The sequence below is a fragment of the Procambarus clarkii genome, chromosome 28 (genome assembly GCF_040958095.1).
Source record: "Procambarus clarkii isolate CNS0578487 chromosome 28, FALCON_Pclarkii_2.0, whole genome shotgun sequence".
Taxonomy (NCBI): Eukaryota; Metazoa; Arthropoda; class Malacostraca; order Decapoda; family Cambaridae; genus Procambarus; species Procambarus clarkii.
In genome coordinates, this window is record NC_091177.1 from 6252800 (window position 1) to 6278230 (window position 25431).

The 25431-nt window shown below is 40.3% G+C and overlaps 1 protein-coding gene across 3 annotated transcripts; it reads right to left on the reverse strand.

Annotated features, from left to right (window-relative positions):
* Positions 1 to 736: 736 nt before the first annotated feature.
* On the reverse strand, positions 737 to 24085 carry Mob4 (MOB kinase activator 4). Of its 3 annotated transcripts, none has more exons than XM_069332833.1 (6): positions 23937 to 24085; positions 21693 to 21856; positions 20270 to 20479; positions 18355 to 18466; positions 15733 to 15917; positions 737 to 932 (listed from the first exon to the last, which is right to left on the reverse strand). In XM_069332833.1, the coding sequence occupies exons 1-5, from the start codon at positions 23994 to 23996 to the stop codon at positions 15792 to 15794; spliced, it is 672 nt and encodes a 223-aa protein (XP_069188934.1). In that variant the 5' UTR covers positions 23997 to 24085; the 3' UTR covers positions 737 to 932; positions 15733 to 15791. The 3 variants fall into 3 exon arrangements, with proteins under 3 accessions (XP_069188934.1, XP_045593459.1, XP_069188935.1); XM_045737503.2 differs by lacking the exon at positions 737 to 932 and adding an exon at positions 8285 to 9726 and having other exon boundaries at positions 23937 to 24084; XM_069332834.1 differs by lacking the exons at positions 737 to 932; positions 23937 to 24085 and adding exons at positions 8285 to 9726; positions 23801 to 23934.
* Between the last annotated feature and the right edge of the window lie 1346 nt (positions 24086 to 25431).

The window sequence follows — 25431 nt, forward strand, 5'->3', positions numbered from 1 at the left end:
TGTAAAAATCTAAGTTCACATAATTAAAACATCGAGACTTGACAAGCTCAACACGAAACATGTGCGTATCGTCTTTGTTCCAAATTTTAATAAAATAAAAGTACATCCCTCTGAAGTTTTTAGTGAAATTAAATTTGTTCCATCTATAGATATGCATTTATGATGTGTGTACAAGAAAAGTAATAGTTTAGAAACATGATTTTTACCATACTAGGTTGCAATACAATGCAATTATGTAGATATAGAAATATAAGCAACTAGGGAAGTCATTTAGTTGCGTCGTTAGTTGCCCAATTAGAATGGGTTTGAATATAAACATGCATTTCAGAACACACTAGAATCGAACCAGCGTTCAAGTTTTTTCCAGATACTAACTTGCTGCCAAACAAAGCAAGACAAGAGTTATTCATAGATACTTTGCGAGGTCACTGGGAGCGAGGCCCAAAATAGTGCCACAACCAGGTTTTACAAGTAATCCATCTACACTGGGCTGTAGAGGGGATGGGGGAGAGTACTGGTGTTCATATGGTGGTTACATATCCCCCCGCTGCATTGTTCTAAGATCATTGAAATCACAAGCAATAGTTTCCTTAACCGACGAGTTAAGGATTTAACCCTTTTCCTAAAAGGGAGGGAGGGAGTGGGGGTGAGCGCTAACACTTCAGGTCTTTAGTGGCAAGTTGTATAGACAAAGCATTAAGAGACTTTCAGGCTAAGGTATTCAGAAGATCATGAGCTAGTTTAGAAATTTTAATATTTTACAACTTCACCATTCAGGAAATCAGGCCATTTGCTGGCAAAAAATATTACAGGCTGGCCTCACAGATGACAGGCAATGTCGTGCTACTTCATGCCGTCGTTAAAGATGTTCTTCAATACCTCTTAGACAGTCCTCGTTGCCTTCCCTGTTGTCTGGCCGTGGTCTGCCGAGCCTGGGGACGGAAGGGGGGGAGAGTTACCATTTATATTCCTTAAAATAAGGTTTAAATCTTTTAATAAGTTAAAATTAACTTTTACAGACCTCTTTACAGCCGTTGAAGCCTTTATGAGTAACCTGCACTTAATACCATACATACCGGAAGTTATAACCGAGCTGTACGACATTAATGCAGTACAACAAGCCATACGGGTGTCAGATTAAAGGAAAAGGGTGCCGCTTGAAGAGTAAACTGTCGGACGTTATGTGGATCAGGAAAGAAACTTGTTTGAAACATTCAAAAGATTTTTTTGAGAACTGCAGAGACGCTTACTCTCTAGGACTTTTGGGAAGGAAGAGGCGAAACGAAAACTGACGTAAACAACTGGTTTAGCTCAAGAGACTGGACCACCACCACCGGGGAGCCCTCTGGTGCTATGTAGTGGTCCTCTAAGACCCCACACAAGTATTTTAAGCAGAAGCATTCTGGACTTTGCAAAGTAATACAAGTTTATTACTAAAGCGAGCATTTAAACTTACCCTGGTGTAAGAATATGGTTAATAAGGCAAGCCAAGGTAAACATATTTAATATAGAAGTTGCCATATTTTCAATTACACTAGAAAAATTTAAGTTTAAAAAGTTAAAATTAGTATTTATCCGTTACGTTTATCTAAGTTACTTTCAAATCATTGTTAAGCCTCTAGGCTAGAGGCCTAGATAACCTACGGGTTTTGTAGACTCAAAAGGATGACTAGAATTATTAATTTTTTTTCTTTGGGGGGGGGGGGGGGAGGGGGTGTTGAGGTTTTGCCAAGAAAAATTACAAGTATTAATGCTACACCTTTAGTAGTAACAATGACTAAAGATTTTTTTTTTAAACACTACAGTAAAAGTTTATCACCCGTCTGCATTTAACAATAAGTTTTAACATTGTGATAACGTGCATGGCTATACTGTACATACCAAACAACTTTTTGAACTGTTAGAGCAATCCACTATGGGGGAAGTGTCCGGAGACTAGCATCTGAATTTTACTCAAGGCGGGTTTGTCAAGCTTCAGACTGCCTTGTGTAGACCTCTCCCTATGGGGGGGGGGGGGGGGGAAGGTAGGGGTAACGCAACATGGGCCGGAGAAGGGGGGAAGGGAGGGACGCAACTTGGGACGGGGGAGGGAGGCACAAAACATGGGACGGGGGTGGGGGAGGGAGCCACGCAACATGGGCCAGGAAAGACGCAACACGGGTCGGGGGAGGGACGCAACACGGGCCGGGGGAGGGGGGGAGGGACGAAACATGGGTCGGGGGAGGGGGGGAGGGACGCAACATGGGTGAGGGAGGGACGCAACATGGGCCGGGGGGAAGGAGGGAGGGAGGGAGGGACGCAACATGGGCCGGGGAGAAGGAGGGAGGGACGCAACATGGGCCAGGGGGAAGGAGGGAGGGACGCAACATGGGCCGGGGGGAAGGAGGGAGGGACGCAACATGGGCCGGGGGGAAGGAGGGAGGGACGCAACATGGGTCGGGGGGAAGGAGGGAGGGACGCAACATGGGCCGGGGGGAAGGAGGGAGGGACGCAACATGGGTCGGGGGGAAGGAGGGAGGGACGCAACATGGGTCGGGGGGAAGGAGGGAGGGACGCAACATGGGCCGGGGGGAAGGAGGGAGGGACGCAACATGGGCCGGGGGGAAGGAGGGAGGGACGCAACATGGGCCGAGGGGAAGGAGGGAGGGACGCAACATGGGCCGGGGGGAAGGAGGGAGGGACGCAACATGGGCCGGGGGGAAGGAGGGAGGGACGCAACATGGGCCGGGGGGAAGGAGGGAGGGACGCAACATGGGCCGGGGGGAAGGAGGGAGGGAGGGGATCCACCACATGCAGATTAAACTTCAAGAGACGTACCTGGAACTCGATATCAAAAGTGAGGTAAAACACACTGACGTGCTTTTTTGTCTCATCGTCCCTTTTATAATCAGCAGCCAACCAAACCCGGCCGCTGATTGGTTGACATTCACCCTAACACTTACCCCATTGGTTAACATTTTGCGAGTCTGAAGTGTCAATTATCAATGGCCAACAGCCACTTCTTCACTTCCCAAATTACGACCGCGAGTCTTTAAGGAACTAATAATGATCCCCAGCTTAAATGTTTGAAGTTGTTAATTTCAAAATCTAATTCACAAACCAAATACAACATTCTTTTGTAAATGTTACAACAGAATAACAGATATAACAGAGCAACATTTGCAATAGTGAAGTAGTAATCGTCCATCAGTCAAGAACTGTTAATGGCCGCTAAACAACTACAATATACAGTATATGCAATAACAGCCTAAGAAACCTAACAACCCAAAGTTCCTGACACAACATTGGATGATGTTAAATATTTGCTTTCAACTGACTTAAGATATTGCTCGTTAATGGCAAATTGCGTGATTTTAACTTATTGAAGTATGAACATTTATGCGTTATATTAAATATTAACGTCCATGATGACATTGTTCAGATTATTATCCTGCACAAGTGACGTTCTTGACCATCACTTTGTGACGCTGGATGGGTCCTCGGTGCTACTCTCGTCTTCAAAACCCGGTCACCTTCCTCGCTCTTCCTGTCTCCGTCTCCCCAAGTTACTCTTCCAGCGCCTGGAGTATAAGTCTCAAGACGAGACGTATGCTCTTATACTATATCAAGCGAGACCTGCATGCTTACAGGATGCCAGCTCCTTCCTATACGCCCTTTACAACTCCAACCTCTTCAGTTCTGCTTGTTAGAATCTCAAGTTTCCATTCTTGAAATTTATAAGATAAGATTTTATTCATCATATCATATTCATTTATTCGGTATGTACCTTTACCGTTGGTAAAGGTACATACATTGACAATAAGTTGCAAACATAATGTTGGCTTTATAGATAGAGCTAGTACAATGCCTGAAGCCACTCATACGCATAGCGTTTCGGGCAAGTTGAGGAAAAAAACTTGTACTAAAACCTAATACTAATTGAGATCAAAAGCATAAATTGAATTGAAAAAAGGAATAAAAGAAAATGAGAATGATAATAATTACATGATGGACGGAACAACAGAAAATGCAAAAGAACAGCAGTAGGAATTTTAACTAAATAAACAGTTTACAATTTTCTTTAAGTTTATACATGGCATGGCATATACAAGCAACTAGGACCGTCTCGGGGTACTTAAAAACATCTACAACGACGGGATAACATAATACGACATTGCCTCTCACCATATCAAGTCTGTCACGTGATACCAGCCTCTGATGTTGATGCCTCTCGTCGGTCTTGCCTCTCAATTCTTCCTACTTGGGAACTTGTACATTGCTACCTTCAGCACTGCCAGTGTATCCTCAGGATGGATATAAGGTCCACAACTAGTCAACCGATGTGTATGGGGTCCACTACCACCTGTAGGATGTTTATGGGGTCCATTACCAACTGTTATATGAGTATGGGGTCCACTACCGCCCACAGGATGAATATAGGGTCCATTACCGCCCACAGGATGGATATGGAGTCCATTGGGGGGTAGTGACTCCATATCCATCCTGTGGGTGGTAGTGGGCTCTATACCCATCCTGTGGGTGGTAATGGACCCCCATACCCACCCTGTTGGCGGTAGTGGACGTCATACTCATCCTGTGGGTGGTAGTGAGCCCTATACCCAGCCAGTGTGTGGGTGAGCCCCTACCCATCCTGTGGGCAGTAGTGGACCCCATACCCATCCAACAGGTGGTAGTGGACCCCATACCTATCCAAGAGGTGGTAGGTGACCCCATACCTATCTTTTTGGGTAGTATTGGACCCCGTAAACATCGTGTGACTTGTTGTGAACCCTATATCCATCCTATTTGCAGTAGAGAACCCCAAACCCATCCTACAGGTGGTAATGGACCTCATACCTATCCTGTGGGTGGTAGTGAAATTTATACCTACCCTGTGGGCGGTAGTGGGCACCATACCCATCCTGTGGGCAGCAGTGGACTCCATACCCCATCCTGTGGGAGGTAGTGGGCTCCATACCTATCCTGTGGGTGGTAGTGGACCCCCATACCCATCCTGTGTTTGGTAGTGGGTTCCATACCCATCCTGTGGGAGGTAGTGAACCCCATACCCGCCCTGTTGGCGGTAGTGGACCCCCTTATCCACCCTGTGGGCGGTAGTGGACCCCATACCTGGGGGCCCTGACGGATGAGTGGACAGTGCTTGGAGTTCATAGTCCTAAGGGTCTGAGTTTGCCCTGGCAGAGGCGGAAACAAATGGACAGTTTCATTCACCCTAAAGCCCTGTTCACCTAGCAGTAAATAGGTACCTGGGAGTTAGACAGCTGCTACGGGCTGTTTCCCAGGGATGTGTGTGTGAAAAATTAAGATTAAGTAAGTAATTATCAAAAGAAAGCACAAAGCCGGGAAGGCTATGTAGCACTATCAAATGTGCAGAATAATCATAGGGCACTAAATATCACTAAGGATGCCAATATGAGAACAGAAACCCATAAGGCGAACGATATCAAGGGTATCCGATTCACCAATAATTCTATTGAGGGACAAGTGACCGCGAAGGACGGTTAGGAAGCAAGACACATGTTCGTCCTGGAAGTTTCGTCCAGGACATTCAACAAGGATATGCACGACAGTAAGAGGGGCAACGCAGTTTGGACAATAAGGAGCAGGGTGGCACTCCATTAAGTGCCTGTGAGTTAAGCGTGTATGGCCAATACTTAACCTTGCCAGAGCCGTTTCCCACCGCCGGTTATGGTGGTAGTAGGAAGGCCATGGGGACACACTATTCTTAAGAGCATGCACTTTGTTACCAGTAACAAGATCAACAGGCAAGGATGGAGGAAAGAATAACTGGGTACAAGTCAGAATAGAACAAGTCAGAGGTACAAGTAGCATTCGCATGCTCATTTAAGGACACACCAATATGGCTGGGAACCCAGCAAAACTCCAGTGTTTTAATCTACTGGAAATAATATTTGGATTAAGGACTTGTCAGAAACGCTATGCGTGCTAGTGGCTATACAAGAATGTAAGAACGCTTGTATACTGTATATAAATAAATAAATAATAAAATAAAATACCAATCCTGTGGGCATTTGTGTAGTATACCTTCCCCTATATGTTTTCTATAATACTTAATGTACAATCCATTTTCTTCAATTTGTATATGAATCACCTCACTTTGTGGGGCCACGTGAGCAACACAAATGCGATTTGTGTTGCTCACGTGGAAATGGGCCACTGAAATGGGAGGTGAGTTAGGGATAGAGTCGGAGTCAAAAGGTAAGGAAGAGAGCGATGCCCTCTTACCTGCCGGGGAGGAAGGAGAGGAGCCAGACTTACGTTTCAGACGTAAAGAGACAGGTGTACCAGCACTTAACAGAGCATCTGGCGCCAGCAAGGATTATGGAAGACGGAAGAGACCTAATATCAAGTGATCTTCATTATGTGAAGGGGTTAACAACAACGACCACAAGGGGGGGTCGAGTGAACGTATCAATCTGGAGGATAGAATGGCCTTGGCCCTCAAGGGTATGTTTAATATCCTCGTGGCAGTCTTTCAGTTCCCCATCACCAATCGCAACATGGTGCGGGAGAATAACCGTGCCAATGCTAGCATTTAACCGGGCATTTTTGGAAATTTGAACAGGGGGTTTCCTCAATGCAATACAACGAGGCTAAGTGGGCAGCAGTCTCTTCCTGAAAAGAGGCTACAAGGAAAGGACAGCCTCTTCACACCCCCCCCCAGGAGTGCATTGTGGGTATACGCCCTGCAATCGTCACCTTAAGAACCGTCGATCCATTGAGATCGGACTCGGCGACAATGGCAAAGATTGACAATAAAAGCATCCCCTTGCTCGACACCATTAGGTACCACAGTTTTATGGGCGTGTGTGCCTCCCCAAAAACCCGATGTCAAAACAGAAGAAGACATCTGAAAGAATAATTAAGAATGGCAAAAGTCAGTGGGAAATAACAATCAGAAGGAGAAGAGGGGGGGGAAGAAAAATTAAACATAAGGAAGAGGAAAAGGCGTTCAGCACAATTGAAGACGGAAGCAGGAGCATAAGGCTTCATAAGGACAGAGGACTGTCCCATGGAGCATCACACACTTGCAGTCACTCACCAAGCCCCCCCTCATGACGGCAATAGGCTGGAAAAGGAGGGAGCAATAGAATATAGCTTTTTCGTTTTTTCCAGGGATATTCCTAGCTGATCCATGATATTCGAATAGGATGGAAAATGGTGATAGCTAATATTGTAACTGTAAATCTACAACAGGGAAACTATGAACATTAGCAGCATAGGAACTATGAGCATTATGCCACGTGAGTACTATGGAATCCCGAGGACGGGCTGACATGTTAGTCAAGTGCTCCTGGCCCTGTTCATTTTAGTGTGTGCAGCCATTATAATGTGCATAATTATTATGAACAGTGAAATTGGGGTTACGTGGCCTGGATGATAGAAAAAGTTATTTCATGAACTGTTCAACAGTACTGTACATGTAAGTTCATTGTTGAAATCTTGACTTTCCTGGTGAGTCCTGTGTTTTCTTCTCTGGATTCCCTCCTCCCTTCCAGGTCATCACTTGGGGTTCTGTGCACATCTGCTTCGAAACCAAGGGCTTAAGCCCCAGTCCCCTTCCCTCCCTCCCCACATGAGTGAGAGGGGCGGGGCTACTGGGTTTGCACTTGTTTTAAAAAATGTGTCATCACTTGTCTACATTGATGCATATCATTTAATGGGTTGTGAGGCTTCAGTCTCTCTCTTGAAGCGAGGTGTGGCCTGTACTGGTTCGCTGACTTTCTGGGTGCCTTTTCCAGTGAGGTGGCAGTGTCACCTGCTTCATGTGCCTCTGTGGGAAGGGGGCAGGTTTCTGGCTCTGGTCCACTTTTAGGTAGAACTCACCTCTACAGCCGATACTATCTAGTAATTAGGGGCCATCTCGGCAAGATAGCTTCAAGGAGAAACTGGGCTTATCAAAATTTGGCATTTCATTACATTCAACACTGGGTTTTTTCCCCAATATACATATGTACCTTGTAAAGGGCAGTTTCAGCATCTGTCATGTGTCTAGTTACTTGCATTGGTCCAACTTTGTTTAGTGAAGCTAATTCTCTACTGTTTGTGTTTAATCTTTTAATATCATTCTATGCCTACAGAATTTCATCGGAATGGCTCAAAACATCAAGCAGTAAATGGGTAAGCAGAAGTTGGGTGACATTGTGCATTGCATCCTAGGTAAAGTCAGTTGATAAGGGAAAGCTTAACAAGTCCAACTGACTTTGTCCCCAACAATAGAAAGCCAGAAACTGTAATAGACCAAGGACAATAAATAAACATGTGTACTATTGATTATAATAAATAATAAGATAACATATTTACATTAATTTTGGGGTAATGCATGTAATTCATGAGATTCAAAATAATGGAAGATTTACACTGATTTAAGAATTAAATTGAATGTAATTTTAAACAAATACAATTTGTTTAATTTCTAACACATTGCTTACAGTCTCTACAAAAAGGAAAAAAGATTAAACATTTCATCATTTGATAAAAACAGGAATTCATGAAATGATCTTGACAATTACATGTAGCTCTAGGTAAATAAAGTACTCCAACTTCTATGTAAACATGATCAAATTGATGTACAATATTTCAACTCTATGCATTAAAGCTTCGAGTTGAAATATGCATGGTATGATTGGAATCATAACACTAAGTTGAAGCTTTACCATCTATGATAGCTATTGGCTTGTCATGGAGAAATGTACGAAAAACGAAGTCAAAGACCTAGAAGGAATGCTTAAGCATGTTTATCTTTTTAAATTTGTGTATGTAACATTAATAGAACTATTGGCTAACTGGTTAACCACTGAAAATACAGTATTACATAGTGTATATACAAGTTAAACCTTCATACTGTATGCTTTTTTATCTTTCACTTAGTAGGAATAGTCCACATCATTATTGTTTGCCAGAAGGCTGTAATGAAATTAAAGTGCTGTACATGGACCTATCTACACCTTTCCGGAGTTCAAAAAAGAAAGTATGCTCATGACAATATAGGTCTAAGAGATGCAAAATGAACTATTGTATATTCATTCCCACAAGAGATATTCTTCAATATAGTAATACTGTAGTGGAATAATTACTACGTAGAACTGTTAGGAATTATCCAGGAACCTGACTGCTATATTTAAAAACTTTTCTCAAGGCTACTTTGGCCTTTTTTTTGTTTGTTTTTTAAACAAAAATGTTGAACAAATCATGTATAGAGCCTCTTTTTGGGAACACCTATTTCAAATATATGTGGCTGTTCTTTACATAGAAAATAAGTCTTATCTTGCATTCACTGTCAAAGCTTTCCCTGCAAGAAATAGCATCCTACTCAGAGGAAAAGAATTAGATAAAACCAAACCAATAATGCATTAATTCTTTTAAAAACAGACCCACAAATTATCAGGCATTCTTCAAATCTCAAACCTTACAAATGTCCATAAAACTATGCATTATGTATTTTATGGTGTCTATTAACAATTTCATTAACTATGAGTGTGCATTTCACCATGCCTAGCAAGAAATTAAAATATCTTAATTATAAATTTGTCAAATTACTGTCAATGTAAATTAAAACTTAAAGAAAGCAAAAAGCTTTGATTTAAAATCAACATTTCAGCAACTCTGTCATCCATATCCCACCAAGCTATAATGCTAGTCTTCCATGTACAGTATTTGGTTCTTTGTCTTTAATCATGGTGTACAGCCAATACCTGCTAGTGCCTGAAAAAGAGAAAGTAGTGCTATTTAGAAGTGTATTATCATTACACCATTTCCCATTTTCATGGGGTAGGGAGGCATCATCTAGGGGAGTTAATATAGTGAAAGGTTATACAGTAGACATTTACCCCTGTACTGTGCACCGAGATCTCATTTGACGGGTGGTGTGCTCACAAGAGCTCATTTGTAGGTATAGAGAATGATAAAAGCTCCCACAGATGCACAGAACTCGCATTCTGTTCTTCATGCTTCAAGTATAGACACAATCTTGATAAAATATCATCTGCAATCCTCCTGGCTGTAAGAGCCTTGGTTATATGACAAAGAGTGCTGGGTAGACGGGATACCACGAGCGTAGCTCTCATCCTGTAACTACACTTGGGTAATTACAGAGCAACCAAGTGTAGTGCATGCAACAGTAATTCACAGAACCACTGTGCAGTTCGAGGGGGATAGTCAAAGGTTCAGATATCAGTGAACACAATGCTAGTTATGATGATGTGTGTGAGGCAGATGACTGCAGTACTTGGGGCCATTGTTTCATGCATCAATGGATCATAAAAATGACCTCATCCTCATGCTCCTATAGAAAATAAAGTTGTTGAAAATTATTCATATTCACGATTTAGTGAACAGGATTCTGATAATAGCAGCAGTATTATGCCTAAATCAGCAATTTGCATGTTATAATGAAGGCATTTTTGCAGTCAGGTGGCATCGTTAGCTACTAGCTCATTGACACTATGCTGTGTTTGGGCCACCAGAACAGCTTGCCACTTAATTACGGTGCATAAAATTGTAGATAGTTATATATAACATGTGCATATAGTGTAATAAAATATATATTATATAATATTGAATTCAAAGAATACTGAATTCATATTAGTGACCCGAGTACATGTGTGTATCAATATTCTATACATTCTGCAATACAAATATTATTGACCTAATGCATCATTGTTGGTAAAACACGGCAAAATCAACATAAATACAAAGAAGGTAAATCATTCAATGCATGTACTGTACTTACAGCAAGATGTGTTGTGCTTGACTGATCGTGTTTATGGTTATCCCTCACCAGGCCTGCTTTTATGGAAAGAATGGAAGTGAAAAAAAAAAAAGAGGGAAAAGTGAGATAAAGGATATCTTTGCCTTTTTCTTTCAGTCATCATAAGAATAATAAAAGATAAGAATAAGATGAAAGAAAAAGAATGAAAGAACAATAGGATGAAAGGTAAGACTGAAGAGAATCAGGTAAATTAAAGGCTAGAAGTAAGGGAAGGAAAACTGGTATAAGTAAGAAAAAGGCTAGAAAAATAAAGGTAAGCAATAAGATAAAAATAACTGCAAGAAGCCTAAGGGCAGAGGGAGAACAATCCAGTAATGAAAGACAGGAACGAGCCTAGAGTCAAAGGCAAGTCAGATCATGTCATGCCATGATCGTGCAAGTCAATCACAAATGTTCAACGTTCATGTTTGTCACGCTGCGCTCACCTAGTTGTGCTTGCGGAGGTCGAGCTTTGGCTTGGTCCCGCCTCTCAACTGTCAATCAACTGGTGTACAGATTCTTGAGCCAATTGAGCTCTATCAAATCTACATTTGAAACCGAGTATGGAGTCTGCCTTCACCACATCACTGCCTAATGCATTCTATTTGTTAACTACTCTGACATTGAAAAAATTCTTTCTAATGTCTCTGAGTTGTGTATCAGAGCAGATTCGACAAGACTGTCTGTGAAGAGGAGAGACAGGAAAGATTACTTTAGAAAATTACCAATCTATACGATGATTAGTCCCTAACGTGTCAGAAGACAGCATTATTTGTGTCTGTAAACTTTATACTTCTTTTGTGTTCCTTAGGTCTGTTAATTCAGTGTATGGCGAGTTTCACCCAAATTACTGGAGAGGACAAAACGAACAAAAAATAGAGTAGACACCAGTAGCATTGGAAGCAGGAACAGCAGTGTGAAATAGATTACTACGAAGTGTTAGTTTGTGAAAGGTGAGTTTTACATCAAGAGGACGAAGGGTATTGGTGAGAGTTTTGAGTTCAGATATGAAGGGAAGGGACAGCTGTGTTACTAGTGTTGGAAACAGGTTCAGGATCAAAGACATTTTTTTTAACTTGAGAATAGGTACAACTGATAATATGCAAGAGGTGACTAAGACGAGAGCAACACTTGAAATAGAAATTTCAGAATCAAGAAAATGAGGGTGGCTAATGCACAGGACTTAGAGGAAGAGAGAGATAAGAACACTTAACAGAAGATGGATAGTAGGAAAAAAATTTACATACCACCGTGCATAAGCTTGTGGTAAACAGAGAAAGAGAAACCAAACACAGCTGTGAACAACTAGGAAAGGAAGGAGGGAATTAGATTCCCATTAAACTTTGAAATTGATAGGAGCCAGATTGTTATGAGAGGAAAGTCTTTTCAAGCTACCAGCAGCCAGAAGGATCACGCTCCCCGAGTACAAGTTTAGACTGGACAACCTGGAGCAACAACTAAATAGGGGAAAAAGAGGTAAATGCACCTCCATCTCACCCAGTCTAGTTGACAGGCATTCACTGCAAGAGCCTCACAATTGGGAAAATGGAGCCACATAGGAGGGATGGTGCCAGTTCTATACCAATGCAAATTTTTTCACCATGGGACGACCGAATGTCTAGCAAAGTCAATTGAAGGATGCGTTCTCGAAACCCACTCTGTAGAATTTGGACAGAAATGAGATAACCTGTCTGCAAGAACATTGTACATTCCCCTAATGTAAATCATGCAGAGAACTAAACCCAAAAATCCAGAAGCTGAGCCATTCAAAGCATTCCACAGGGTAATTGACTGAACAACCTCCCTTTCAATTCAATGAACTACTGGGAAGCTGTCAGAGGTGCAGCTGAAATACACAGAGCCCAGGGGAAACTGAATCTTGTGTAAGGCATGCCACACAACTGCAAATTCGTGCACATAACTGTAAACCAAAATGAACAGGCTTAACTACCAACCCCGAGCGGTCTGACGAGTGCATTGAGCAATGAGGGAGGATGGCACCACGGAACCTAACCTCAAAAAGTCGAAAGGAAAGCTTGCAATGAAAGGGCCGACAGTGGAAGGAAGGGGCCCAAACCTGTTTGTTTTGCTGCTCCTGGGACCTGTGGGTTTGCGCAGAACCAGTGAAACCGGTACAATGCTCAGTTCAAAACCATGCCCAAGGAAAAAAATAACATGCAGGAGCTTGAACTTTGCCTACCTGCCTGATCAACCAGTAAGTCACCAGAGGCATATGCAACACCAGACAACAATGAACCTGCAGGCGAAGCAAGACTACTAGAGACAGGGACAGAAAAGCCCAAAGAACCCCCAAATGAGGCCCTTCTACTTCAAAGTCTAAACTTGGAATAGAACCAACTGGGATTTCTACCAGTTCATTAGGAACCCAAATCCAGCAAGCTAGGAATGAACCAGATCCCTGGCTAGCCGACACATGGACCAACTTGGAGCCCAAACCAGCCAGTTGTTGAGGTACACCAACTAACCCCAAAGAGATGTACCAGAATCAAGAGGCCTGAGGTATGAAGACAGGTTGAGAGAACCAAGCCTCACAACCTTTAGGGAAGAAATTGGGGGATATGACAACTATGTACAAGATCTTGCGGGGGATGGATAAAGTGGATAAAGGAAGCCTATTTACATTAAAAAGAGGTTGGACAATGAAACATTGGTGGAAGCATAGAAAAGGATACCAACTATAGTACAGTACTGTGTCATCCTTTGCAGATGATGCAAGGATCTTCATGCAAGTAGACAACATACAAGACAGAGCAAACCTCCAATATGATGTTAATTGGGTCTTTCAAAAGGGCCACAGTAATATAATGAAGAAAAGTTCCAGCTCCTGCACTATGGAAAATACGAAAATATAAAACGGAAATCATATATAAAATGCAGCCAAATCACCCTTTCAAACAAAAAAGCAATGTAAAGGATTTAGGAGTAATCGTGTAGGAAGACCTTACCTTTAAAGAACACATTAAAGTAGCCGTCACAACTGCAAGAAAAGTGACAGATTGGATAACAAGAACCTTTCAACCAAGGAATGACAAAACATTGATGATACTTTTCAAGACACTAGTGCTCTCTCTGGTGGAATATTGTTGCACACTAACAACCCTGTTCAAAGATGGAGAAATTGCTGACCTGGAGAGTGGGTAAAGACCTTTTACTGCTAGAATCCACTCTATAAAACATCTAAATTACTGGGACTGATTAAAAGTTCTAAATCTGTATTCCCTAGAGTACAGACAAGATATAGACATAATAATTTACAAATAGAAAATATTGGAGGGACTCGGTCCAAAACTGCACATGTAAATAACATCATGCGAAACTTGTAGGAATGGCAGGATGTGCAAAATAGTCCCACTGAAATGTAGAGGTGCAATAGATATACTGAGAGAGAACTATCAATATCAAAGACCCAGGACTTATTAACACGCTCCTACTACATCTAAGGGGCATAATTGGCTGATCTCACACTGTGTTCTGGGGCAGGCCGAGACACCTGGACCTGGTCCTTACACCCATAGCCTCTGTTGACCTAGCAATTAGAAACGTGGTTGTTAATCAACCATTGTGGGTAGCTTTCTGAGGAATGGTCAAATACCATTCCTATTTGAGAAAACTACAAAATTTCCCACAAAAAAACATGGAAAACCTCCCCAGGTATGTTCAAGAGAGAACTCAATGAACATCTCCAGCTTGACGTGGCCTGGCCCCAGGCCAGGCTCAGGAAGTAGAAAAACTCCCAAAACTCTCTCCACGTATGCATTGCAGTTAGAGATTGTAAAAGCCAATTCAATCCACAACTTTAACGATTTCATCATATTTCTTTATAATGTTGAGAGGGGGGGTAATTAATTCACCAGATATGAACAGCTAGGAGACAGGGCATAAAAAAGTAGATCTCACTACCTCGTAGTCACTGATAGGTAAGCATTTATTAGCGAGGCCCTTGGCTCCAATCTTTACTTTCAGGGATTCCCAGAAAAACCAGCTACTGTGCTATAATCAAATCCAGGAACATTTCTCAGTTATTTGAAGTGATTATTGACTGTGTTCATCTCATCATATTACAGTACAGTACTGTATTATTCCAAGTGTTTTTAGCATGGTCTTTTGGCACTTATAAAAGTACTGTACAGTATTTTAATTCCATACAAAGAATATTACCTGCTGTATAACAAAATGAATTCTTTGATAGTGCTCAAAATTCTACTGCATACCATAAACTCCAGATTTTACACAGCAGAGCATTTCCTGACATTATCAAACTTGACAGTCATGTACTTGGCTAAGAATCCTATTGGAAAAATAGGTTGGATTCCAGGATCTAGAATTTGATTACTGTATACTATAGTACTGTACAGCTTATAAAAATAAAACACAGCAAAATTCCCGCTAAGGTTAATTACATACACAGTAAAACATAATTAAACCAATGTAATGCTTCTGTACAATTTAGTTTATTAATGCTAAGAATAGGGAGGAAACCATTTTTAAAAAATACTAAGACTAAATTTGAAGTTATCATACACTTTTTTTTAATTTGTAAATTACAAATACAGTACTATACATATTCAATTGATACAACCTTCAAAACTAATTTTGTTAGACTAACTGAAAATGATGTAAATAGCTATCTCAAAGGATACATAAATAATTTAAGGTTTAGGCTCTTCAACGTATTCTTAGCTAATACTATACAGTACAAGAAGAATGTTAGAGGCCTGGGATGAACCAGATAAACATTCATACACAAGCGCATAATATCCAAATGCGTATCATCATCCTTTGATTTGTTATCATATAAAGCTGTCAATAATGTTTACATAATGGGAAGTGACTTGCCCTAAACTACCAGAAAGATTTGTAAAAACTATTTTCATTCTCGGTGAAAATTTCTTCAGCAACACATTCAATGCAGATTACAGCAACACCCATAAAACACTTACCAGCTGGCTATTCTTTATGCTGTAACTTGTTAATAAATAATGTTCTCGCTTGATTTTTTCTATGCCTCAGATTCCCCTTGTCCAGCACCTTCATCCTCTAGGATAGGAACAATGAGGTTGTCTCGGGACATGAGATTATACTTTGTCACAAAAACAGTGAACCGTCGACACAAAGTGGTTTCAGACTGTGGAGTAAAAAAAAAATTATGATTTCTTCCTATTTTTATTGGGCAAGAAGACATTTCTCCAAAAATGGTACATTAATAGAGCAAAATTCATTAACAATTATAATTAAAAAAATTGAGTCAATAAAATCAATAAAACAAATTAATAGTCAGCAAGATAATATACAGAAGCATACAGATCATGCAAATGCTTAAGCAGCTGCAAGCATCCAAACAAAAGAAAATTATTCTACATACTGTATAATATATATATATATATATATATATATATTATATATATATATATATATATATGAATTACAAAGCTATGAATTCAACTCGATTCAAATCTATTATGTGGATTAAACTGATGGAGTGTGTGTTTTTCCTCTGTTAGGCTATAGGTTGCCATGACCCTCTTTTGGCTATGGTGAGTGGCAGTGTCAATGGTAGACACAAAGCCGAGACTGTAATGGAGGCAAGACAGCAAAAGCCTTCAAAAAGACCACCAGCACATATTTCCTCTGCATTACAATTTCAGCAATGCATACAATTTTTGTGGACTGGTTTCACAACAAATTTTGTACAGTGGAGGGAAATTCAAACTGAATAGAGGCATTGAAGACTGATGATGTGCAGGCATTATTGCTAGTTAATAATGCCCAACACACCATGATGTGAACAGTTTAAGATCAGTGGATGGCAAAACAATGTGCATAGATTTTCCACCAAATATGACCCCTCTGATCCAACCTGTGAATCACTCTACAATTCATGCTGCTGCAAGATTGGATACAAAGTAACTGCAAAGTAATGGTGGTGGAAGAGGCTGACAGCAATGGAAATGAGACCATCAAACCATCATAAAGTCCGATCTTTCATCATACAGCTATGAGTCCGATCTTTCATCACACAGCTATGAGTTCGATCTTTCATCACACAGCTATGAGTTCGATCTTTCATCACACAGCTATGAGTCCGATCTTTCATCACAGTCAGACTCTGCAGCCAAGTCACCCATCTGAAGTCTTGAGGAGAGAGACGTTCAGAAGTAGACATTTAAGAAAGGTGAATCACACCTTGCTGCCATGCATCCCCACCCATCACGGAGCTCAACAAAGGAAGGAATAAGCACATGGGCAACCTCAGAGTAACAGACATATGGGGTTCACCAGCAAAGAGTCTGAAAAGTATCCCAGGGGCCAATAGGGATACCATACCTGCAATGCCCACTTGACCCAATGTTTGACTGCATGAGGTAATTAGACGAGACAATTGATTCAGGTGGACCATTCTGAACCACCCGTGTTACCTGTCTCCCCCACCAAAAAAAGGCATATTGTGGTCCCCAGGGGTTGCATCCACTAGGAAGGCTCAACAACCAGATGAAGGAAACACTGGGGAATGCATAAGTCACCATACACAGCGAACACATGGGAGTGTATTTCACTTGTGCACTACCACAGAGGGCAGGAGAAAGGAGCAGAAGCCACCTTTACCTACCCACAGATGACACACACAAGAGCCCCCTCACCACATCAAGGAACCACTCAAAGATGAGACTTTATAGAATTATATACTGTATATAATTTTCTAAATAGTATCACAAGTGTAAATAACAGATAACAGTACATGACTGCAAGTCCTTGTTCTCTATTCCCCTTACAGAGAGCAATAAGCAATAAGAATATTCTGTACTTCAGAAGGAAATACAAAACAGTTTTTTCTTGTCCTCCATTAAGTTTTATCTTTTATTGCCATACTTTTCCAAATATTTTAATTACAAGTGAATTGTTTATACTGTACTGAATTCTATTTTGGTGTATAACATATGCACAGAGCTGTGTTCTATCATTTGAAAAATTTGTGACAAATGGCAAAAACACTGATATAATGGAACTCTTAAAGGTTCAGGATAGATCCAGTCCCAGCTACAGTAGTCCATTCTATTGAGATTACACTGTACTAACAGAATGCATTATAAGACTAAATTATTACTGTAATGTTCAAAAAGATATACAGTATTGTACAGTATAGTAAAGCCATTTCATTCATTATTACCGAATTATTAACCACTGGGAACTGGATTAATAAGCGATACCAGAATAGCTAATTATTTAGGAACATTGAATCATTTACCGATGCTAGTTCACTTTTAATACTTTAACAGGGTCACTGAGGGAAAACATCAAATGAGAAACAATTACCTAACAAAAATACTGTCAATTTAAACAGCAAAATCTTAAGTGGGGACCACATTAATGAAGTCTCTTATTAAATAAAAAGAACAAACAAACTATGAGATCATCAATAAAAGGCAATCTGTGTAAACAAGTGGAATGCAGAGCACAACATTGAGACAACTTCCCTCATGTAGAGGGAATGTTAACACATGCAGCGCACGAGACAAATCTTGTTTAATCTTATCCAAGTGCAACAACTGACAAACATAACATACCTCAAATTCATCAAAGATTTGTCTATGGTGGAAATATGCATGTGAAAATATCCTGTACACACGCCGGCACACTGACCCAAGCTTGGCCACTGATGACTCCTTGATGCTCACTCTAAAATATAAAGACACATCTTAAATGTCCATGAAAGTAAAATAAGTGAGGAAATCAAATATAGTAGATGTCAAGATTTTTTCCTTTAAAGAAGAAAATGTCTCTTGTTTAGCATAATCCTCATTATACGGGGTAAGTCTCACCTTCATGAGGCCCATTTACTCTGATTGGGCATGTCTAGATTTCTATACACACACACACACACACACACCACAAGCGTAGCTCTCATCCTATAACTACACTTAGGTAATTACACACACACACACTTTAATACACAATAAGAAGTGATCACATGAGGACAATCTAGAAAGGTAAAAACAATATTGAGAAATATACTTAAGAATTCTAGTTTGAATTTTTATCAATAACATTAATTATTAAAAAATTCTCAAAAATTATCGAGAGACCAACTTGGCAGAAAATGTAGATAATACTGTATATGGTATTACTCACATACAAAAAATCAGCATTGAATGTCATGAAACGCCTCTTTCTGGGTGAAATCCAGTAGCTTCCTGAAGTTAGCTCGCCAAGATGGCTCCCAGCTACTAGGTCACATCAGCCAAGGAGTTTTGTTTGACGTACCGTGAGCTAGACCAAGAAAATAACCCTCTACACAGAGGTGCAGAGAGCAGGTGACATTCTTCCATCCCAACAGGAAAGCAACCGGAAAGTCAGCAAACCGGTGCAAACCACTTCTGGGTTTAGAGAAACTAACGCCTCAAAAACTGCCAAACAAACTTCCCCCAACACTGTAAACAAATGATCAAATCTCTCGAAACAAGTCCCAAATCTACACAGTAAAATAACAACATACTAGAGTGAACAATATGAAAGATCCCCAACATAAGTTTAGGTAAGATGATCCCCAACATATCCTTCTACCTGCCATAACTGAAGCCTTTTAGTAGAGATTGCAGCAGTGGTTTGCATTCACTACTCACAATCAAGAATCCCAGGTACAATCCTTGTGGGTTGCATCTTGGAAGAGGTCAATAGTTTGACCTTGGAAGGACCTCGATACAAGCCTAAGTACAGGTTTCCTATCTCCGACAACAGGAATTATTATTTCCCATGCATACAGAGTAAGGAACCTAAATAACTGAGATTATATCAAAGCATTCAAAATGTACTCTCTGGAAAGAAGGCAAGAGAAATATCATATAATAGATATACAGAAGATACCAGAAGGCCAGGTCAAAAATGTATACAATAGATTATAACTTACTGGAGCCAAAGATATGGTAGAAAATCAAGAAGAGACCAAATGAAGAGTAAAGGTGCCATAAGTATAACCATCAAATACTAGTTATTACAAAACAAGCCTGGCTTGGAGAGTAGAACTCTAGAAATCAATTCCATGTAATCTTGAACACTTGCAAAATATTCACAGAATTAGGGACAATTAAGTGAAGAATAAGCAGGAAAGTTAGTCCTCGGCCTTAGTCCACTCGTGTATTTTCGTTATTAACAGTTTAATTTTCACAAAATTTAAAACCATCGTATTTCTATCTGGAAGTTGCTTCACTTTGTTTCCAGATTCTCTACTGACAAAAGGCATGAGATTACTGAAGGATAAACTACAGTACTATCCTCTACCTTCAATCCTCACCCTGCTTAAATATGTGCTACAATTTTTTTTTTTTTTTTGCTTTGACTCTCAATTCTACCTTGAACAATGTGACATAGCACTGTGCTTGTTAGGTTATTCATCGAATCCATTGAAGTAGGACACACACTACTATTAGCCTACTTTCTTTCTGGAATCTATCCGTGATTCTTCAAAAAATACAAAGTACAAACCTGCTAGGGAAATATTTGTTAGAATTAAGAAGGCAAGCCGCTCCATCTAGTGTGTGTCTTGTGTAATCAATTGCAGGGCACTCCTTTGGGGTTTTGTGTGCTGCACACAAAAATATCCACTGCTCTGTTGCTGTCATTTGTGTACAAGTGGCTGGCTGACATTCTCCCTGTAACCGCACTGCTAAACCATTCAGCTCCATACAAAACTGTCTGCAAATAAAATTTCTAATTAGATACAGTACATGAAATTGACAACAGATACTATTATATACAGGAAGAGCATACAAAAACCTAAAAATATTGTCACCTCACTGCCTAATAACCTTTATCACTTACCTAATTCTTGGACTGCTGTGTACCATGGACTGCTTTGTTGATTATCACTCACTTCCGAAGTACTGAATATGTAATACAGTATGTTACTGTGTAAATAGTGCATGAAACTGTACATACTGTAATTTTAGTGAAATTTTTAACAAGTAAAATTGTGACAATGAACATTTATTGTGGACATATTACCGACATGTATCACAGTTCCATGGAACTTTATGAACGTTATACTGTATACATATTGTAAAGGACAAAAATATGCATCATATACGATAAAAAAATAAATAAAACCGCATTGGAAATACATAGAACAAATAATTGAAAATATATTTGTGGCAACTCGCGGTATTGAATGGCCCGCGCAACCACTTCTGGGAGTTTGGGCGACCAGCTCGTGATGCCCTTTCTCCACGTCCCCACAGCCAAAGTAAGTAGAATTTTAAAGTTTTTTTACATATACGTGTTCAGGGAAGGGAATTTATAATTTTACAAAAATCAACAAAAATTTTGCGAACACTTGATTTTATGCACATGGGGAATGTCACAATAAACTTGTGCATCACAGTGGTTAAGGCACACTATATATATTCATACAAAATCACTACTGTGGCAAAAATGTTAATACTGTATAAAATATCTAGGCAAAAAATATCTAGTCAGTGGAAGAATTCAGAGTCAATCAGAATCAATACACACAAAACTTTTAGTTTTGGCCTATAAGAGGACTTTCATTACTGGAAATTGGTCACTAGAAAGAAAAAAGTTAGTAAAAACACTGTCACATGTAAGAAGAACGGCTCATAAGAGATGACTGCAATAACCTCTACACAGCTCCAATCAATATCTGCAATTATCTCCTGTGCTTGAATTGCCGTATGTGATTTTTCCCACTTGTTTTGTAAACTGCTTTAAGTTATGTGCACTACAATGTAGGGCATTTTAATTAGCCAAACCATTTAGAGGTAAAGAAAATAGTTTAATTTAGTACACAGTTTTAGTAAATTAGTAGTCATAGTTCATGAAAATTAAGTGAAACAAAACAAATTGTAAATAAACAAACTAAATAAGCCTATACCATGGTAAACAGTCTCACCTAAGATGCTCATATTTCCATACTCCCTCATCTTGGGTCTCTGGAGCATTAAGAATGGTATCAATATTATTATGGTCAAGACGAATTGTTTGTTGGATGTACTGCTGAACTACCAGGGTGGAGTCCATCTCTTCATAAGCCTCATCACACCACCGGTAAAAATTCTGAAATTAAATTTAATGTTATAAAATATTCTGCAAATTGTGACATTGTTGAGTAACTTCTGCAGTCCTAGTTTGACGTATGTTTTTTCTTATTCAGTACTGTAGTGTATTACAAAATAAAATAAAAACATGCAGTGATGTGGAAACATTTCTGGTTAAATAATGCAGAAATCTAAATCAGTAAAAAGTAAAAATAAAAAAATTAAAAATTTCACCATTAAATCTGACAAGGTTTAAATCTGCTACCTTGGACCCATTGTCCAAATCACCACATAAGCTTGCCTGAGGTTTAAAAATATCAGAAAAAAAAATAAAAAAAAGGGGTAAAAGAAACAACTACCCAAAAAGCAAGTAAGAGAGGCTCCACCAAAGAAAAACTGGAAAAGGTAGCATTCTAATGAGCCAAGATAGAAATAACATGACCACTGGAACAGAAATGGAGCACAAATGAGGGAGATTAAGAAAAAGGCAGAAGACACGCCAAGCCATTTCATAATCCTGTCTCAAAGGAAAATGCAAATATGAAAGTGAAAAATGAGGCTATCAGCAGAGTCCACTTCCATATGGAAAGGGACCAATTGTACCTACCCCTGATCAAGCAATGGACCACCCAGGCCAAATCTGTATTAGGAGATCACAGAGCCCCAAGGTTGAATTGTGTGTCATAACCCCCAACAATGTCAAGCCTGGCCTCAGGCCAGGGTAGAAGAACTCGAAACCCCTCTCCACGTATGCTCCAGGTAAACTCGAACCGAGATATGCGCTCGCTGCAGGCAAGAACACCACAACCCCTGACTGATGTGGAGAGCTGGAAGCAAAGCTCGAAATAAAGTCTGATGTGTCTGTGAGCAATTCAAGGGAACAACAACCATGTCCCATTTACAATACTCCTGGGTGCACAGGGGGGGATGGGGTAAGAAATGGTGCCCAGAATTCAATCCCAGAACTTCTCTTTTTCTGAAGTGTGCTAACTGCTACAGAATTGTACACCTACAGCATTGCATGTCTAAGTAATAAAGTTTCCTACAGGCCTGTATCAATCATTTTTACAAACCTTATTTAAATGTTAGAGGGAAAAGTAAAACTGAAACATGTCTAAAAGCTACAGCTGTATGTGTATATTATCTATTATATAAATATATATATTCATGAGGTTTGGTTAGATTAAGTCAAGATAGGTAGAATATGCAGGTTGAGTTAGAAAGATTTGAATATAACCAAAAATCCATTGGCGTACCATAATATGCCCAAATACAAATCACACTGTACCCAATATGGTTTCCCCGATGGATTTTATAACCTACCTAACCTTACCTAGCCTAATCTAACCCCATTGAAGAAAACCAAACGTAACACAGCCTAATGTAACTCAGCCTAACTAAAATTATTTATGGTACCTGGAGCTTTGCAATTACTTCATTCATTCTCGTGTTCTTGAGGATATCCTTATATTGCACCCAAAATTTGCCAATGCTAGCTACTGAACATAGGACCTTGTATGACTAACCATCCTGCGAGATGGGGACTTTTAATTTTCACTGCTACCTTATTCACTCTTGTGTTCATGATATCCTCATAATACACCCAGAGTCTGCCAGTGTAGACTACTTATCACATGCCTCTGTATGACTAACCATCCTGTGTGATGGGGATTTTTAGCATCACGTAGCTAGCTTTTTGACACACTGTACTCCCTTCATATAGTCTAGGGTATCTGCACAAATGCAGATGTGCCTAAATGCGTTAATTAAAAAAAGTCTCCGATTAGCGGGAGTGAACAGGGGCAAAAGTGAAAGAATGATGACTAATATTTCCATTCCGCTCAGGACTCGACCCTGGGTCATTTCCGTATGCAAGGTGAGCGCGTTCTAAACACTATACAACAGTGAACAGGAGTCTGCTTAATTAACACATAATAGTTACAAATAAACGAAAATATGCTACCAGGCAGATCGTGCTTCTCTACGGAGATGTTGGTCACTATAAATAAACAAATTATTATGATAATGCATATGCTTGCAGCATGTGAAATGTGTGTATATGTCTTCCCCATCTGTCACCAAGCCACCAGATAGCCTACCTCCGCTTTAGTACCCGGTCGATTTCTCCGCAAAACGACAGACTGGTCCGCCATCTTCATCTCAACTGATTTACTACGGTGTTCGACTCCTCGGATTATTATATGCACAGAAAGGTTATTAACATTTTTATCCTAAACCAAGAGTGTATAATTGTTTAATTTATGTATTTTAGTTTATTTAAAAGCTGCTGAGCTGTGGAGATGTTGCGAATGAGTGTAATAATGTGGTAGTGCGTTAGATTGTTCATGCAAGAGTGGGAGAATCGGACGCTGGAAAGGAACACCAAAACATGACGGCCTGCCATCTGGCGGAGAGTTGAGGAGCCTCTCCAACACCTCATCCAGCGTTATCTGAATCGCCCTGCCATAAATAATAATAATAATAATAATAATAATAATAATAATAATAATAATAATAATAATAATAATAATAATAATAATAATAATACATTGTATCGGGGGACAGGAAGTTTAGTTAGTTTAGTTTATTTATTATGCACCCCATACCCATACTTGTGGGCGGTAGTAGAAAGGTTTAGAGGCACATAATGGGCTCAGGAACTGAACCCCACAATTAATTTAGCTAAGCAAGTTACAATCTTAATGAGCAAGTATTCAATACACATCGTCACTTCATTATTGTGTTCGAGATCGACCACAAGTACAGTTTCTAAATTAAGCAACTGGCATATGGGGAGAGCTAATGTCACAATTGATATTGTGACACTAGCACAGTACTACCACATGTCCTGCACACCGCCCCCCATCCAGTGGGCAGCAGTGGATAGGGTACAATCACTTAGTTACTACCTACAGTTAGCAAACTGGGGATATTTGGCTAAGATTTCTGGTAGCAGATCACTTTGAATTAAATATTTACACATCTTTGTAACATTTGTTAGGGAAGGAGTTGCGCGCCTGAACCTGAGTGGAGAAGTTGCAGCGCCTGAACCTGAGGGGAGCAGTGGCATCACCTGAACCTGAGGGGAGCAGTGGCATCGCCTGAACCTGAGGGGAGGAGTGGCAGCGCCTGAACCTGAGGGGAGCAGTGGCATCGCCTGAACCTGAGGGGGAGCAGTGGCATCGCCTGAACCTGAGGGGGAGCAGTGGCATCGCCTGAACCTGAGGGGAGCAGTGGCATCGCCTGAACCTGAGGGGAGCAGTGGCATCGCCTGAACCTGAGGGGGAGCAGTGGCATCGCCTGAACCTGAGGGGAGCAGTGGCATCGCCTGAACCTGAGGGGAGGAGTGGCATCGCCTGAACCTGAGGGGAGGAGTGGCAGCGCCTGAACCTGAGGGGAGCAGTGGTAGCGCTTGAACCTGGGAGGAGTTGCAGTTGCCGTAATAATGCAGTGCAGGTTTTCTACAGAAAACCTACGAACAATTCATCTTATGTTCATCTTATATATATATATATATATATATATATATATATATATATATATATATATATATATATATATATATATATATATGGTGCTTCTGTAATTGCCTCG